The following is an 18,494-nucleotide window of genomic DNA, read 5'->3' as shown; positions in this document are numbered from 1 at the left end:
GTAAAGTATGCATTCTACTTAATGCCCTCCTACTTGAAAATGAGTTTTGATTTCATGAACATTTTAAGGATTATAGCTTTAAGTCTGAAGAGGCTGTTGTTGATTAGAAATGTGGTAACCTGTCTTTGATTGTTTAAATCCTTTATGAAGCACAACAGCAGTACATCCTCTCACAGTCCTCAACATCAGCATTGACCCAGCAGCTAATGCTACATATTTTTAGCAACTTTTCATCTTCAATGTGCTGTGCAGCCACTTGTCCACATGCCTCTGCTAAAGTGCCATTAATAAGCTGTGATGTTTGGTCGATTCCCAGCTACAAAGACTTATGATGACTAGATGATGCTGGGGCAAGTTTAGCAAATAAACCTGAAGTGCTTGCACCAGCGCAGGAGAAGAGTTTGTATTAACATCTGTTGGTGATTCCAGTCTCTCTTTGACTGGAGGTAATGAAAGCCCACACTAAATGGATACTGTATCTGAAACATTATTAAACCTGAAGAAAAGACCAGATGGCCATAAATATGGGAATAACACAGGGTCTCTTTCATGAAACCATTAAAGTCAATCAAATGTGACTTCAACAAATCCAGAAACCAATCAAATCCAAACAACTCCCTGTCTTTAGTTAATGCTGTGTCTGACTGAAGAGCTCATAACCAGAAAAAACATGGCATCACCAAAATAATACATTGCACAAATGACAGCTGCATGAACAAAAGCACACCGTTATATACACGGCATGGTTTTTATGCACGCAGCTCGAATTTGTCCAGTTCGTTATTTTGACATATATGCATGTATGTCACTTTAAGTTACCAATAACAGCCAGTAAAAGTAGGGTCCTTAAGTGTAACTGATCCGTGCTCAACCTTAAGTCAAGATAGTTTAAGAGAGCTCTGGACCCTGCTGTGACGGCCCCGTCACCCACCTGAACACTCCTGCATTTAATGTTTAAAGATCACAGACATAAACCTTAATGTTTGCTTTAAGCAGAGTCGATAAAAAGAGCAGAGATTAATTCTGTCAGATTTCAGCAGAGCAGTGACTTCTTGCCGAACATCAGTCATCTGTGTGAAATTTGTGGCATGTTTCTCTTCAGGACCCCCCCCTCCAACTCGGTGCCAAAAAACAGGCGGCTTCATTAGTCACGACTGCAGCACCTAATTAAGTTTGTGCCACTCGTTTGGATTTTCTGTAAATTTAAAAGAATCTCTGATGTTTTCAAAGTGCCTCTGGGCCCTTCTGTCTCTGTTGTCATTAAAATTGAACATTTCCTGTGCCAGCGTTTTTTTTCAGGTTTTCAAATCAAAACTGTGAATCTAGTGGAAATTGTTTTTTTTTCAAAAAGGTGCAGTGACAGCTTATAAATAGACGTAAGAAGTGAGGCTTTAGTTCCGTGGGACTTGTAAACATGCCACATCTTTTGGATGACTAACGGCTCCGCATTGTGCTACCTTTCAGCAAGTTGATTCAAATTAACTGGAGGCTTATTTGAAAGATGCATGCAAAACAACCTATTTGTTCACCATGGAAAGGCTTTGTCATTTGCATGAAACACATCCTTTATATTCTCCTGTCTCCCCAACATAACTGCTAAGAGATACTGGATAAGCACCTTCTTCGCCACCCTTCCTCTCGCTCTCTGCCTCCTTTTTGCATTGTGGCCAATTACTGTTGCAGATGGAAAAATTTCGCTTGACCCGGGGAATTTATGAGCGGGAATAAAATCGCACTCTTACACCGATTCAAAGCAACGTAGTTAAAATTTCTCAGGGCTGATGAAGACATGATGAAATTGGGCACATATGACAAGTTGGCCACATGACAAAGAGCTGATGAAATAGTGAGAAACCTGGTAACTGTTTTGAACAGCATCAGATTGCAAGGGGCTGAATAATTTGGGAGGGGGTGGTGTGTGTGTCTAGGTGTGTGTGTGTGAGGGAGAGAGGGAGAAGGGGTGGGGGATGTAGGGGTACCATTGTTTAGACTTTTTTTTTTTCAAATCAGCATGTCGCTGTTGTGTGATTTTTGCTTGTCATAGTGATGTTCTCTCTCACCGGGGCACATGGGAGTCAAGCTGCTGATGGATCACTGGCCAATAGTTCGAGTGTTACATCACTTACAAAACATCACAAGCCATCAAATGTGTTTTACATAACCTCTGCCTCACAATTGAGACTTCCAAAAAACTTGCCGCACCTCACAACTAGAAACTCAGAAAGAGCAGCGCTTGTATTCAGTCGTAACAAAGTGGATACACTAATACTTGCACTATGAATGCAGAAAGTATCGGCTCTGCAGCAACATTGTGTTGGGTGCATCATGTGGCCGTTTCTCTTGGTTTGACAGGCTGAGGGTTTACTGATTCCATGTTTAAGATTAAATGCACAACACAGCACAATGCTGACAATGAATGCATTCATAACAGAGCAGATAGAGTCTGTTTCTCTTTGACTGCGAGTGTGTGTGTGTGTGTGTAGCTGTGAAGTTGAGAACTGATAATCAGAGAAAGCAGTGTCTACAACACTGAAACACAGCAGCCCTGACTTACTAAAACTGGCTAAATACTTAAAATAATAAAGTTGCATCTAATATGTGAGAATGACTTGGACATTATTTTCTGCTATTACAGAAGTCTGCATGCAAAGAGCAATCACATGTGTCTGTAACACACTGTTTAACCACAATCATGTTGAGGGTCATGAAACTGGATCACAGCCGTGCAGAGCGGTTTGAGTTTATTTGACACCAGATCCTCTGCATCAGACTTCCATCACATTTTAATGCTTGTTCAAAGCAGGCTACTGATGCAATGATCCAGCAGCGTGTTGAACTGTGCAATCCAGCATCGGCTCCTGTGCATGACTTGTACTCTTCCTCATACTGAACCAGTTTACGTGTGTACATACTCTCATGGTGTATACTTTTAGAGGTGTTGCTCATTAGGTGTTATAATACTGCATATTCTCCCTGTTTCTTTCCACATGCTATTGCACTGTGCAGTCAAGCCCTTCCACCAGTATGCTTTTAGTATTTTTCTGCCATTTACCAACTCAAATTTTTTCTAGATTGATAATATTCCGGTCACACTCGGATTTAGGTCCCTTAGAACAATGTGACAGAGCCTATTATTTTTTAACACTTCTACTTGGGATAGAATAACATAAGAGAAATGTCCAAGAAATATACTCAGTATGTATTCAAATATTTTCTCCAAGTCGACACAGATATGATGATCATTTTAATGGATGAATCTGGAAACTTTTCACAGACCCCCAGACGTCCTCGGACCCACCACTTGATAACCACTGCTTTAACTTATCTGTTCTTCGTATTGTTGTTACTGTCCTCATCCCTATAGCTGTAGATCTACGCCTATGTAAGTGCACTACACTCAAGCTGGCTGTGTGACAGTGGATCACATCAGTCGGGCCACTGCACTAGCATTGTGTTGTGCTTTTCCTTTATTACACAGCAACAACAAAGTTTGTGGCAAAGCAGGGACACGTCCATTAACTTCAGCATCGGCGATCAGTCAACATGAGGCAGTGGTCGGAAATCAGCATCTCGCTTGTTTTGGGATTCATGTCCAGCGGTAAAGTGTTGGATGAGGGAGCCGAGGAGCACGATGGTCTCGCACGCAAACACGCAAGCACACAAACAAGAGGAGGCTTCCCGAACTCACCTTGTTGAAGTTGTAGTAGCCCAAACAGTGGGCAAAATCCATGTTGGCCGGCTCTCCGGGGATAGAGTTCCCAGCAGCGGTCGGATAAAACCTTACATCCATGGTGAGTGTGCGAGCGTCGGAGCAGCTGGAGCCGGAGCCCGGTGACTTTCTGCCCGTTTACAATCCAAGCGCACGGAGGAGAGACGGGGGAAGAGGCGGCGAGGCTGACCCCGGCTTCTGCTCTCTTTGGGGGAAGGTAAACGAGACGAGCCGGAGGTCAAAGTTTGGATATTCCTCCTCTTCACGCCTGGTTCATGTCTGAGGGAGTCCACATGTACGGTGGACTGTGCCCAGCGCGCTGTCTGTCAGGGAGCTGCCGTGTATACAAAGGAGCCACGAGACCGGCGACTGCGCGTGGGTCCACCTCCTTTTTTTTTACCTCCCTCCTTCACATACAGGAAGAATAAAGAGAAATAAAACTACTTGTGAGAGCGAGTGAGACGAAACCTCACGCGGGTACCGTCCGTATCCTCCGCGGTTCTCACAACTTCATCCCTCCAACTTAGTTCACTAGTTAACAAACTGTCAGTCCGCACGAGCCCATCTGTTCAATGCCGCGTCTGTAGTTTCTGAACAAGCACAACAACAGTCCACAGATGGCGTGATGAGATACTGTGGTACACACGCTGGTGTCCCTGTGCAGCCCTTAGCTCTGCCTGTCTGTACCATAGGTCTGTACCACAGGTCTGTACTGGTCTGTACTGATGAACAGCCAGGAATGTGTGGACAAGCCAGCCACGCCCCAAACACACCAAGCCCCGCCCACGAAAACACTGCATTTAAATCCATGTGACAGGTTGGGGTAGGATCGTTAATTATAACCACAGCAGTCTGCGGTGCATGTGTAAGTGCATATTTTGTTGTTTTAAAAATATCCAATCAGTCCTTTGTGTATTTTGTTGTTGGGTTGTGTTTTGCTTTGGAGACAGAGGCACACAAATGTATGCTAGCTAATACAGAAAGTCTATCCATCTTCCGCCCTAAACTAAAAACACACCTCTTCCGACTATACCTTGAATAAAAGTTTAACCTAACAATTTAGTAGCACTTAAATGGCACTTACTTATAGCACTTAGTAGTTTGGCTTTCTTGAAGAAATAGTACTTTCTTGATTCTTGTTGTTCTGGGTTTGTACCCTCATGGTTGAATGCACTTATTGTCAGTCGCTTTGGATAAAAGCGTCAGCTAAATGAAATGTAATGTAATCTAATGTAATACACAAGGGGCTCAAACTCAGAATTTCCAACCCCTGGAATCAAAGGTTGCAACTGTAACACCCCCTCAAGTCAGAATTTCAACTCGAAAGGTCGGGGGAACCTCACCACCCCCGACTTCGAAATCCAAGATAGCCCCTCCATATACCACTAGTAGTAAAAGCTGTAGTTTTTACTGTTTATTCGCACTTCTGTTTTTAAATGTGTCGTACACATTAGTAATGTCCAATTACTGCCTGTGGATGTTTTACTACAGTGTTAAAATGCGTGAAATGTAGTGTAATGCATTATTATGAATTGTTTTTGCTAACAATGGCTAGCTGGCTAACGTAAACATGTTCCAACTGTTCCATTACACCTTGAAGCTCGGCCGTTCTCGATTTCAGAGTTGGCTTAGGCTATTTTACTGCTATCAACAAGCCATGGCTAAGCTATGTATGCTAGCGTAATACAAGCATATTTGGTGAGGTAACAAGTGAATACTATCACAGTCGTGTATAAGAGTTAAGCTATTTGACTGCTTCAACCATAGACTGAATAAATAAAGATGGACGACACCTCCCACTATCCGTAAATGAAGCCAAAATATCTCATATACGAGTGCTGCCTTCTTACGCATTTTGAGCCTGAGTCTGCTCAGTAGCAATCTGGGGATGAAACCATGGTAGTGAAAACTGAAAAAAGTAAAAATGTGAGTCAAACCCCAGTGTCCTTCCCTTTGCATATATTTGGTTTAAAGGCTCTGGGTGCACATATCCCTGTTGCCAATACACTACTATCGTTGCTATCAGTCATGATTTTTTTTTTTGTGATGTGGATGCTGGGCTAGTTTGCTAATTGCTTGCTGGTGTTGTTATGTTCAAAGATTAATGGAAAGCATCACCTGGGGTCCAGATCTCCATTTGACCTCATTATTCACACACATATAACTTTGATGTGAGCAACACTGTTTTCTTTCTGTTTACACTTTCTGCACCTTTACTTGATTTTTGTACTTAATATATCCAGTTGCACTACCCTTTCATGTATAGTCACACAATGTAATCATCCAGATGCACTATAGTCAGTTCTTAATTTGTAAAATGATATGTTGTGGTGAGTTACCGTTCTAGATTGAAGGGCTTTTTAATGTAACATCTCTCTCCACAAACCTGACATCAGCCCTGGCAACACCCCTGTTTGAGAACCCGAACAAAAATAATGGTCAGATGCAATAATAGGCTATTTATGTGGAGGTGGTGGTGACCCTGAGAAAACAAAACACCCTGTTCTTGTTATGCGAGCTGTACTTTTTGAAATGTGAACTTCCTTGATATGAATACACATGTGTGTTTTAAACAAGTCATATTGTGGTGATGATTCAACCAGACGGGATTCATACAATACCACTTGTGCATCCCTGGCCGCATGACACAACCCTGTGCACTTCACCACTTGACTATAAATGCCCACGGTGTATATGCAGTGTGCGTACAATGCAGTTCTCCCAATGCACGTCTCAGACAAGTTTGTGCAAGTGTTACTTCTAGGTGGCTGCTGGAGACTGTTATTTCCAGACTATCAGATCAGAGATATTATTTTTCTGTTGAAGTACTTCACAGCATTGCAGGAGAATATGTGCACACCAGGGATCTATAGAAGCCCACCTACTTTAAGACCGTCTCATCAGGTTTACAGGAAGCTGTACTGTATGTATGAAGAAAAGAAGTAAAAATAGTTTATTGTTTACTGGTTGAAAGGTTGGTGTAATAAGAAATTCATAAAGGAATAGAAAGCATGGCTTTGAAAGTAAAAGTGTGTTCATTAAAAAAATATTGACAGTGTTAAAGGGCATATTTATGATTTGTGTAGAGATTTCAGAAACAGGAAATTTTTCATTCAAGATAAAATATGTAACAATTCTTCATTAAAATGTCTAAAAACGATCAGACCTTTGTTATATCTGGGTCGCGTCAGGTAGGTTTGGTGGTGAAGACAACAACTCCCATGATCCCACGCTGCTTCACGAGGTCTTATCATTTCGATTGAGGGACCCCTAAGGGACGAAGTTCCATATTTAGTGTTGAATGGAAATCATGCTAAAATTAAAAAAAACAAATGTTTGTATTGTAATGAAAGACAATGAAGACATTTTCTATATAATGTGACTAATAGACAGGATGAAGGGTTCATTAGTTGAACTTCAAAGAGACAATCCACCCAGAGTCTATACATAGCATAACCCCTTTCACTGCAGACATTTTGATTTGGCATAGTGGGAAAACTACAGGTGTAATTAATAACATTAATAATGGCCTTGTCATATTAAAGTGTCCCGGTAAGACAGCATGCACAATACCAATACATGGGAACATGCACACCCGAAATGGAACACAGCCATAATTAATGCCATTAATTACACGTGTGCTTTCCCGCCAAGACATGTCAAAGGTGTAATAAAGAAACAGGTTATTATTTCCATGTACATTGTGAATCTCTATCACGAATACAAAAAGAGGCACAACTAGAGAAGTGGTGCATTTACTGCTCACAACAGTCCTGTTTGTGCAGTGAGCACACAAAAACAGATTTTTCATTCACCTGTCACATTCAGCTCTCCAGAGTGGAAGGAAGAGGTCAGAATAAACATGAAAATCAATGCTACCGGCCATGAGGATACATCAGCAAAGCTTTGCTGTTGTATCATATTTGTCCATAAATTGTCTGATTTGTTTTTTATTTACCATTAAATCTCTGCTTTGAAATATGTCAAAATGTGTTCTGTGTATTCTGTTGAATGGTGTGTTCGGTTTTAATGAACATCAACGACTATGTAATATGAACCGTTCTCCCTTTTACATGCTCCAGCTTCAGCAGTGTCACATCTTATTCAGAGTCCGTGGGGAGAACCGAGCTCTGTAGTATAAAATAATAACCTAATAGGATGCACTCAGATGTAATCCCAATGCATTTACTTGTCAAACTGTAACCAGAGATTGAGGGTCATTTATTTATAATGTTATGATATATTGAATGTTAAGGTGTTAGACTAGTTTACCCTATGAATTAAATATTTGTATACTGATAAGATTTAACAAAAATTACTCTTAGATCTAGGGTTTAAAATTACAACACTTTTAGCTAAAATACTTTGTGCCCGGACGACCTTTTCCTTTATTCAATATAAATAAATCTCAAACACAACTTCTACTTCTTGTTTTGTCCCTTTGCAGTTGGTGAGTTGGAGGTCATATAGCTCCTGTCCTCCAACTATGGGGATTATTACCGAAAATCCTCAGATATATAATAGAAAATGGGTCACATGTGCCCTAATGATTATTTATTTATTTTAACCTCTGAATTCAGCTTTGTAAGATAATTCTACTTTACACACTGACTAATATATAACATATATACTAGAAATAACACGAGGAAGCTATATCCGTTTTATTTAGAAAAAATATACAGTATTTCTATACATATTCAGACAGTATATATGTTTATGTTTCCTTCTGCATTATGGTGATTTTAAAAACTGACACTACGCAAGTGGGATGTGTGTTGGCATGTAATATACGCAAGCTTAATCAATGACATACAGTGCTAAACTGTGCTATGCTGTGCTGGAGGAGATAATCCTCATTTGAACACTCTCCAGTGCTCGCTTAGAGATGGTCAACAATCCATGATAGTGGCCAAGAAATCTACTTTGTAATTATGGACACATTGATGCATATGCAAAACATTTTTCGTCATGTTCCTGTTTGATAGTGGCTCTTGCATGCATAACTAAGCAATGCCTTCACATACTACACACACTGATACGCCCACCCAATCAAACCTCATTCACTCTTGCACATGCAGACACATAAAAAACCCCACGCACTCTCCCACACAACACATATCAGATATGCAGGCTCCACTACATCCCCAATCCAGCCCAGTTATTGCATGCTTGGATTTCAACACGACAAGAGTGCCGTGGTGTGTAGTTTGGTCGGTGTTGTTATTTATTCCTGTTTTTAATGTTGTTTGGCTGTGCAGCAAGGGAGCGGAATTAATTTCCTTTCTGATGGTTGCGTATCAGTGTCTCAGCCAGATGAATTATGCTTTCCGACCATATGTCATTTCCTCTCAGCCTGGCAGCTCTGGAACCATTTGGTAACGTGAAAACAAATTATCTTCTGCTGGCTCCTACTCACATTCAATTAAAGTGGTACAGAGTAATTATATGCATGTACAAATGAGTAATAAATGCAAAATAATTAATTAACAAAATAATCTTTATTTACTGTACAACCCATCCTCGTTTTAAGTGTGCGATGCTGTCATTGTTACGACACCTGCACAAATAATTGTTGTCTGATGTTCGTCACTGATGAAGTTCTGCCAAAGACAATTTTGCATAACAAAAGCCTGATTTACAATCACATATTTAGTTGTTTTAAATCAAATTTAAAGACAGACAAAGGTACCTGTCATGTTCAGCGTTTCTATTATTGCTGTCACCATCACCTGAAATAAGAAAAGTGGCGTTTTATTTACAAGCATCAAATATAGTTTTGTTATCTTTAAATTGCATAATGAGAATAAATCAACACCAAACATATAGGAAGTGATTGCTACACAAACAGTTGGTGACTGTATAATAAATGTGTTGTTAGCATAATAATGAAAATACTGAAGTTGAAGTGAGAAATGCCACTAGTAAAAGAAGTTGAAATAGTAGTAAAATGGAAGAACTAAAAGAAGTTTGAGAAGTAGCCGAAGTTTCAGTTTGATTGTAACTACCGAATAAAGTTGACATGTAAACTGAGTTAACTGTGAGTAAAGCTGAAGTATCAGTTAAAGTATTGCAAGGAAAAGAAGATTCAGATAAACACTAAGGCCATAAATCTCTTCATTCTTAACACTAAAACTATCTCTGGCCACACAAGCGTTCTGACCTCGCATCAGTTCTAATCCCCGTCCATACTAACATGCCTGAAAACACACATCATGCAACTACTCACGAACACTGGGCATGTGTGTGTGTTGGTGTAAACAGGAAGATATGCTGGAGAAAGAAATTGCTCGTAAATAACCTTGTGTCCTATGCATGTTAGCAGTTGCAATCATTGTAAAATGCAGAATGTAATAGCACAACAGCTGTTAGCAAAGACAACAGGGTCAGTAATGTTGGTAATTTATTTTCCATTTTGCACTCTACACTATTAGCAGAGGCTAATGCTGGGTGTTTTCTTCCATAAGGAAGGGGGACATGTGATAGGAGCCTTACGAATCAGCAAAGGCTGCTTCGTGACCGAAAAGACCCAATCAGCAAGCAGTGTCCACATCATTGTTTCCAAACATCTTAGTTTCTGCCCCTCCAGACTAAAACACAGCCCAGGAGTTTTCAAACTAAAATGTGGCCAGCAGTGTTTCCAAACTTCTCAGTTTTAGAGGCCCTTAAATTCCAGAGTAGTGTGGACACAAGGCGTATCAGAGTTGATGCGTTTTCATACGAAAACTTAGTAGCGTGGATGTAGCCTAAGTTCAAGAAAGTACACTGTTTACAGTCAGACTAGTTTCTTTTATCACGAGTCCAGACAATATTTTGGTTAATCCCTAATAACAGCTATTTAGATATGCATGCAGATAAATTAAAAAGCCAACAGCTGATGCATTTCAGTAAATGTGCTCCACCTCTTTTGTTCTCCACACGGACTGTTTACCTAACGACATTGGTCAAACTAGAAAAGGAAGCCGTAGGATTCCAGCCCTCAAATCTTGCCCCTCGCCTACAGATTCTACATATTCACATGGAGAATATGTTCACCGAGATCAGCTGAAGTGTAGCCACTGAAAGCAATGAACTCTTGAAATCAGAGATGAAAGCAGTTGAAGTGTCGGCTGAATGTCACTGGAGCTAGTTGAAGCCAAGTGACTGGTCACGTACATGAGAAAATTCTTGGTTGGTGAAAATGCTTAACTTGTTCAGCCTTTTAATATGCTGCTCGTGAATTAATGATAAATACTCTGACCTGGGATAGCTCAACATCTGTTTCACTTGCAACCATTTTTAAGTTGCCGTTTGAAATCTGATCTGTGCTGACAGCATTAGTACTAACTTTACCTTGACGTGCATTGGCCTTGGAAATTCCCTTACCGTTGTAAAAAAAATAAATGAACATCATCTACAATGAGGCGTTTTGTTTCATAGAAAAACATGATTCCTATGTATTCCTTGTAAAGGGTGTTAATAATATAATTTATCAAGCGATAAAATGGCCAGCTTGTCCGACAAGAAGCATGACACAACCAAGGTGGAGCAAAATGTTATTGAATTCAGAGTGTGAAGCGTTCTCTGCTCAGACAAACATCATACATGCCATTAGAGGAGGAAAATGAGCATAGTTGAAAGACTTCAGGGTCGTTTCTGTTGGAGTGTTAAAGAACTGCCACTCTACTGAGACTTAAAACACACACACACACACATACACTCATCACTGACAAATTTTAGTCTGACACCCACTCAGAGATAGACAGTGGCCTGCAGCTAGACACTGAAAACATGAGGGGATAACACACTCTAAACCTCACAGCAAATCATTATGCAACTCACTTACAACTTCTATCATTGTTCTGAAGACATGCCCCATATAAAATATGATAATAATTGTGGAGCTCAGTTAATATCCACATTTAATTTTAAAGAAATTAAAAGGCTGGACAAATAATACCTAATCAATGCTGTTACTACAGTGATAATCAGTTTAGTAGGTCAGAGAACATGTCTCTCTATAGAGAATGAATTTTTGGCCTTGAGTCAACTACACATCAGCTTTATCCTTCCGTCGCCCTTGTGGAAGATACACTCTTACTCAAACAAGTTTTTATGGTTGAACGAAGTCATTTACAAAAGGGCAACATTTTGGGTAGCGGCAAGTTGAATTATATTCTTTATTAGTTCACAGAAATGACATAAAAGTGCAGTGATCAATCAAATCCTGCCAGTTGTTTTGGACGAAGCACCCCAAGGCTTTGGAGCATGCAAACACACAGTCTAATGCAATTCAATACAACTGCTCTGGCATAAACTCTACTTTTATGATGCCTACAGGAATATGTAATTGATTTTTACACATTTCTGACAATGTCACCACTGAACATAATGAGCTTTTTAAAGATAGATGGTATGATGGTACAGTTGTATTGTATTGCATACGATTGTGTATATAAACTGAAAATGAGTGTATATATATATATATAATTTGCACGTGTGTGTGTGGGTTTGTGTGTGTGTGAGTGTGCAGTGGTTTTGAATGGAATTTAGACCCCTTCACATTTTGAACACTTTATTTTGTTGTAGATTTAATTTTAAAAGTCATTCCTATTAATCTACTCTCAATAACATGTTTTTTTTGCAAAATAATATATCTCATTATTTCAGATGTTCAACTCAGTACTTTTTCAAAAAACCCTCTTTGCAGCAATCAAGCTTGCACACTTGGATTTGGACAGTTTAACCCATTCTACCTGACATCCTCTCGAGTACCATTAGAATGAATGGGAATCATCTGTGAACTGCCATCTTTAAATGCCTATATAGATGTTCTTGTCTGATCAGACCAGACAATCTTCGTCCATGTGCAAAAGAGTCCTTAAAATACTGTTGATAAACTTCAAGTGGGCTGTCATAAGGGGCTTCCATGTAGCCACTCTACCATGAGGGCCAGATTGATTGAGTTTGCTGTGATGATCATGTTTCCAACAGGTTTTCCCATCTCTGCAGAGGACTTTTGAAGCTGTGCTTGAAAGAGACTGTTCATTTCTTGGCCACTTCCCTGATCAAGGCCCTTCTTTGGCCGGGTGACAGAGTTTGGCCAAAAAGCTTAACTTACTCCAGGACGAGTCCTGCTGGTTCAAACATTTCCCTTATTGACGCTGCAGAATTTTATCACAGAGGTCGACAAAAACAAACATCCCTTGGACACATGGTACCTTATAAATACGTGTGTGTGTGTGTGTGTGTGATTGAACAAGTGTTGCTCATGGTTATGAACCCAAACAGAATTATCCCCCAACACTGAACTTCAGCTACTTCAACTACATCCACAACTCACCTGTTTCTATTCACTGGGATCAACCTACTTTTCAACCAAAGCATATATTTTCCCTCAGGGATTGGTGGAAACTGTAAACAGAGTCAAAAACCAAAACACAACTCTGTGATTTAGCAATTGTTTGCTCACATGATACTTAAAGAACTAAAGAAAGTCACTGTTGTGTCTACAGCTCAATCTGGACCAAAACGAGCCATATACGGATAAATATAGCTTTAAAAGGAAAAAAAGAACAGTCCAGTCTGACTGCTGTGCTGCTGCAGTGCTTCCACAGAACGTACTGATGCTGTCTTGTTGGGAGCTAGCTTGCAATAAAAGTTGAAACATTTCACTTCCTATTTCAAGACCAAGACAAATAGACTCTAACTGATAAAATGCAGGGTCATAATACTGACCCATCATATCAGGAATCTGTTTGCTTCATCACAGATCCCTGCAACCAAACCGAGACACTACTGGATGTGAGTCTGCTGCATGCTACAAACAGCATCTTGTAATATCTCAACCTGCCATGGCTTTCGCCCCCACCGCCCACGCTCACCCTTATTACCTCCCTCCAACCAATGTGTTTGTGTTTTATGCTGAGCTCTTGGGGCCCATTACCTGCAGTATATTACACTTATCAGCAATGATAAGGGAGGTTAGACATTAAAGGTAAACTAGTTTCCTTTTACTACTGAATCACATGTTTTAATATCATGGACATGTGAAAATATTCAGAGCCTGTTGGTACCAAATAGTATCTGCAAAACATGAGTAGATTTAATGTTTTGATTTCTAACTTCCTACTTGATATTCATTTTGTGTAAGCACGCCAATTTGCAAAGACGATTCAATCAGGAAATAAATTTGGTTATCCTCTTCATGAGTTGCACAGATAATTAAATGATTTGCTTCTGTCCCAAATGAACCAAGAATAAATAACACCTTTGCATTAAGAGGGAGAGAAAAGAACCTTTTTGTAGCTGGATTGACCGCTGGCCTTTATTACAAGTCTTGCACCTTTGTGGACCAATAAGAAACGAGGACTACATACTGACAAATCTGCAGGACACTTCATTATATTATTCTCAATTAAAACCTGTCCTCAGCTGCATTAGTCATCTTAGCACTCGTCATTCATACTAATTAGCGGTTGCCTTCCGCGCCTCATGCTGCAAGAGGATATTTCAATATCCCATTAAGTGATTCCAAGATATGTCCTTGATTGACGTTCCTGCAAACCCACATAGTAATTACATTATATGCCTCAATTCTTGTCTTATAAATACAAATTTTCCTTTAATTTGTGTTAAATTTATCTACATCAGTACAGTGTAAGGCAAAAAAGAGCAACATAAAGAAATGGCAGGTTATTAAATTAATGAGTAAAGCTTTTAAACATACTGTACATGTATATACATAAACAGAAAGTAAGTAAATGCTTCAAAATAACAAATCATACATTCTTCTATGAGGCTACATGACCTGCAAAATACAACCTAATTAAAAAGCAGCCATCAAAGGTACACAGTGAACACACTAACAGGGAATCGCAACAGTCCACTTTTTTTCCCCACTTACTACAATTCCCAGTTCACTACAGTTACTTCATGTCTATATTTTGTTTGGCACATTTGCAGAGAGAGAATGAGGTCTGTGCTTCACTTCAATTACGGACTTGCTGATTTAAAGCCACATTAAGGCATAAATGGCTCTTCATGCTGGGCAGCGGCTACAACGCACAGATGAGTGTCCTGACTTTGCGTCCACCTCATGGTCAGCAGATTTTATTAGGAACAATTTTCTAGAGAAGAGATGGGGAAGTGTGATTTTTAAAGGCTGCCAGCAACAAGAGTTTCCCTCTCCACCTATTGCACTGGGGTAGCAGATATCAAAGATCTTAAGTTTTGGTAAATAAAATGAAATGCCACTAGGAGTAATAGGAGGAATTATAAGCACATGTGGTATTTTTTGTTATCCCAAAAAAAAAATGCAGTACTTAAATTCACGTCATTATTCTGTTGATTGTAATGTAACAAATATCATTCCATACATTTCGGTCTCAATTAGGTTTTTATTTGACTGAATGGTAGAATAATCATGGTAAAATAATCAGAACCATAAATTTCATGGCTTCTCCTTTAAAAACAGAGAGAATGCCAAAAACATATTAATTACTGTGTGGTTTGGCAGAACATCTGTTACTTTAGAAAGCTTTGCTCGTAAAAAATATAATAAATGTGTCCCACACAAATTCTAAATGGTCCAGTGTAATGAGTTTTTCTTTTATAATGAACGTCTTATGCGTTATGATTAATAGTTGCGGGCTCTTATTTGTAGAATGCAATCTGTTATTCTATTACATGTCAGAGTAAACTTATTTTTGTTTGCCATAGACGAAGCAGCTCTTTGTTTTGCTTCACATGTAAATTACAGTGTTCACAAGGTAACTATCAAGTTATCGCACAAAGAAAAGGGAAGTTGTCACCTGTCTCACAGATTATTACCTATTCTCAGCACAGTGTAAGCGTCAAACCACCAGGAAGGTTTAGAAAATTAATCATAGTATTTTTTTCTTCATCGGAATCAATCAAGGCACATTATTGTGGGTTTGCATATCATTTGCATTTTAGCAGTTTGTTAGTCTTCTCACTGACTGTGGTTGTTTTTAGCTGCTTATCAATCTTACTTTATTATTTAGGTATAAAATAAGGTATCATTTAAACTAAATCTCAATATTCTGTATCTTAGTGTACACATGTTTCTACATGAGCTGTATGTGCTGCACTACCATTATAGAGAGTTTAGACTCAACTGGGGACATCAAAAGCATCAAAGATCTTTTTCTGCTGTGCTGCAGCAAAATGCTTTGTAATATAAGACAGATTTCTTCCATTGCAGGAAGTTATTTTTGCAGAGTGACATTTGGTGTCTTCCAGTTATTTTTTATGGCTTCGAAAGTGGACAGTGGAAAGACAGAATCAAGTAAGCTGTAAGAGAGAGGAGTGATGACATATAACAAAGATCATAAAAGTCATTACATTCATTGCACTGCTGTGTCTTATAAAGCTAGCAAAACTACTTTTGAGCTCTAGCTTCAGTCTACCATATTTTTAACAGTTCCTATTGTAGATACTGGCTGGCCCTATCAGCAGAGAGCAAAACCCTGAATGGTAAGGGAAGCAATTTGGGAATGACTGTTGATATTCAAAATCGAAACCAAAACATATACACCTCGCCCTTCCTGGTCCTTCAGAAGCTCGACTCTCCAACATTCATGCTAAATGATTTTAGGCATAACTTTGTGTGAGATAGTTGTAGTAGCAAAAACGCATTTCCAGTGGCTAATAGTAGTTGTTACGTCCTGAAACAGTAATGGTGGTAAAGACGATATTCCGGCCGTTCTCCCATCCCTTGACAGTAGAAGGCAAAGGAATGATTACATTGTTTGATTCTAGATTTAACAGGTAATGTGTCCACGTTCTATTTATGAATTGCTTCAAGAAAGAAAATAAGTGCACTGTTAGCATATATATTACATATAGATTTACTATCGCCATGGAAATTGCTATTTCCGGGTGTTTGTTTCCCAAATACAGGGTGAGGGCTTTGTTTTTAAATGAGAGTTTTTTTCAACGTACACACACAGAATGAACAGCTAGTGGACTGTGAGAAAATATTAGTTGCATTTGAAAAAAGTGTAGTGGATTAAAATCACTTACCCCACATTTAAATATTGGTCAAACTCACACATATCAGGCCTCATTCTACACTTGTATACTGCCATTATATATTAATTATATACCAATATTATATATTAATTATATACTGTATAATTCTAAACTAAAATAATATTTGGACTTTAGTTACCTTATCAATCCTGTTCAGTCTTTTTCATGGTGTGACTGATTTGACAGATGCCCTGGATGCTCACTTCCTATGGAGTACAAGCAGGCACAATAGTATGAGCAACAGGATGCTAACTGTAGTTCACAGTGGTACATACATAGAACCATTAAAGATCATTTCCCTACAGATATTCATGATCCCCAGAGGATGAATTGTTCTGACTTTGTGATCCCTTGCATTTAACTCGAGCACCACCGGCAGGTTGACATTTTAAGCTTTTAGTTTATTGTCTTGACCACTGTTGGATGGATTGCCATACAGTACAGATATTCAAGGTTCCCAGGGGATGAATCCTTACGACTTTGATCATCAGGACTTTTCCTCTTGTGCAGTGGTGGGGGAAACTTTTTCCCGATCAAGGGCCATTTCAGTTTTTACTACATCCTTTGAGGGCCATGCTAAATTATTGAACACATAAATCTGTAACTGCTTCTTCTCGGAAAGGTTTCTAAAGTCACAACTGATAATGATGCTACTCACAGTTGGTTTTCAAGGTTCGGTTCAGTCAGTTTTAAGAGAATTGAGTCTTTACGAGGGTCAGTTTTGAAAAGAGCAGCTCACAGCAGTAGGTTGTTCTTAACAGAGATGCAACTTTAGTACTTCTCTGAAAAGAAGAATCCTCAGGAAACACATTCAGTTCCTAGAAGTCAAGCAGAGGGAGGTTGTTGTACATAGGTCATTTTTGCTAACATATAAATGTTTTTGTGTTGTAGAAAAAGTCACAGTGTTTGTACACAATGCATTTACTTTGTCCGTCTTTTATTTCAACAACAAAGTATTTTTTTGTAGATTTCTGTTGGAGAGGACAACATTTGGCATCTAGTAGTTTTTTCCTGACAGTCACCATGATGCATGTCAGCAATGACACGTATCGGCTACGATTGTACTTCTTCCAGACCTTGACCTGACGGGTATACAAACAGAAGGGAACACCCTAAAGAACATGCTACTATTTTCTGTTTTCATTACTATTATGTTTATTATTATTATGGGGGGTTGGTATATCTGAACTGTGTGGCAGGCCTTATACAGTCTAGTAGTCCGAGGTTCTTCACCATTGCTCTATAGCACCATAACTAAATTGACTTACATGGTTTTAAATTAAACTAATCTTGGTGAATTTGTACTTTTGTTCATCATTAGGTCATATTTTTTACTTTTCAATGTTTTGGTTAACAAACTAATATTTGCAAAGTTCTACTTGTGTGCGTTTTGATAACTAGAAAAAGTTAGTATGCTAACAATATAAACTAAACATGATAAATATAGCTGCGCCATAAGCTTTACTTAAATAGAATAAAGGAAGTTATGGGAATTGTGGCCTTCATAAAAAATTTTAAAAAACTCAACATTCATGAACTTAACATAGGTTCTACAAGCTAAGTTGCCCTTGATATTGTCCCAGGATGTCAGGTCAATATTGGTGTTGTGTTACCAAACACATCTCTAATCATCCCGAACATTTATACTCTACTTTGTTTATGCCAAAACTGATTCTCTAAGAAGAGTCACAGAGGGAGAGATGTATTAAAAATATATGTCCTTTAATCACAGTAATAATGCTGATACCTCTGA

The 18,494-nt window shown here is 39.0% G+C and overlaps 1 protein-coding gene across 1 annotated transcript in view; it reads right to left on the bottom strand.

The window, feature by feature from the left end:
• Nucleotides 1-3,921, bottom strand: part of tox3 (TOX high mobility group box family member 3) — a 41,051-nt gene extending 37,130 nt beyond the window's left edge. The window contains exon 1 of the mRNA XM_035164802.2: nt 3,689-3,921. Within this exon, the coding sequence (XP_035020693.1) occupies nt 3,689-3,790 (102 nt within the window). The 5' untranslated portion in view covers nt 3,791-3,921. The remainder of the gene's footprint in view (nt 1-3,688) is intronic.
• Between the last annotated feature and the right edge of the window lie 14,573 nt (nt 3,922-18,494).

The sequence above is a fragment of the Hippoglossus stenolepis genome, chromosome 1 (genome assembly GCF_022539355.2).
Source record: "Hippoglossus stenolepis isolate QCI-W04-F060 chromosome 1, HSTE1.2, whole genome shotgun sequence".
NCBI classification, from domain to species: domain Eukaryota; kingdom Metazoa; phylum Chordata; class Actinopteri; order Pleuronectiformes; family Pleuronectidae; genus Hippoglossus; species Hippoglossus stenolepis.
Note: the sequence above shows the minus strand (reverse complement) of the source record. Positions and strands in the feature narration are given on the sequence as shown.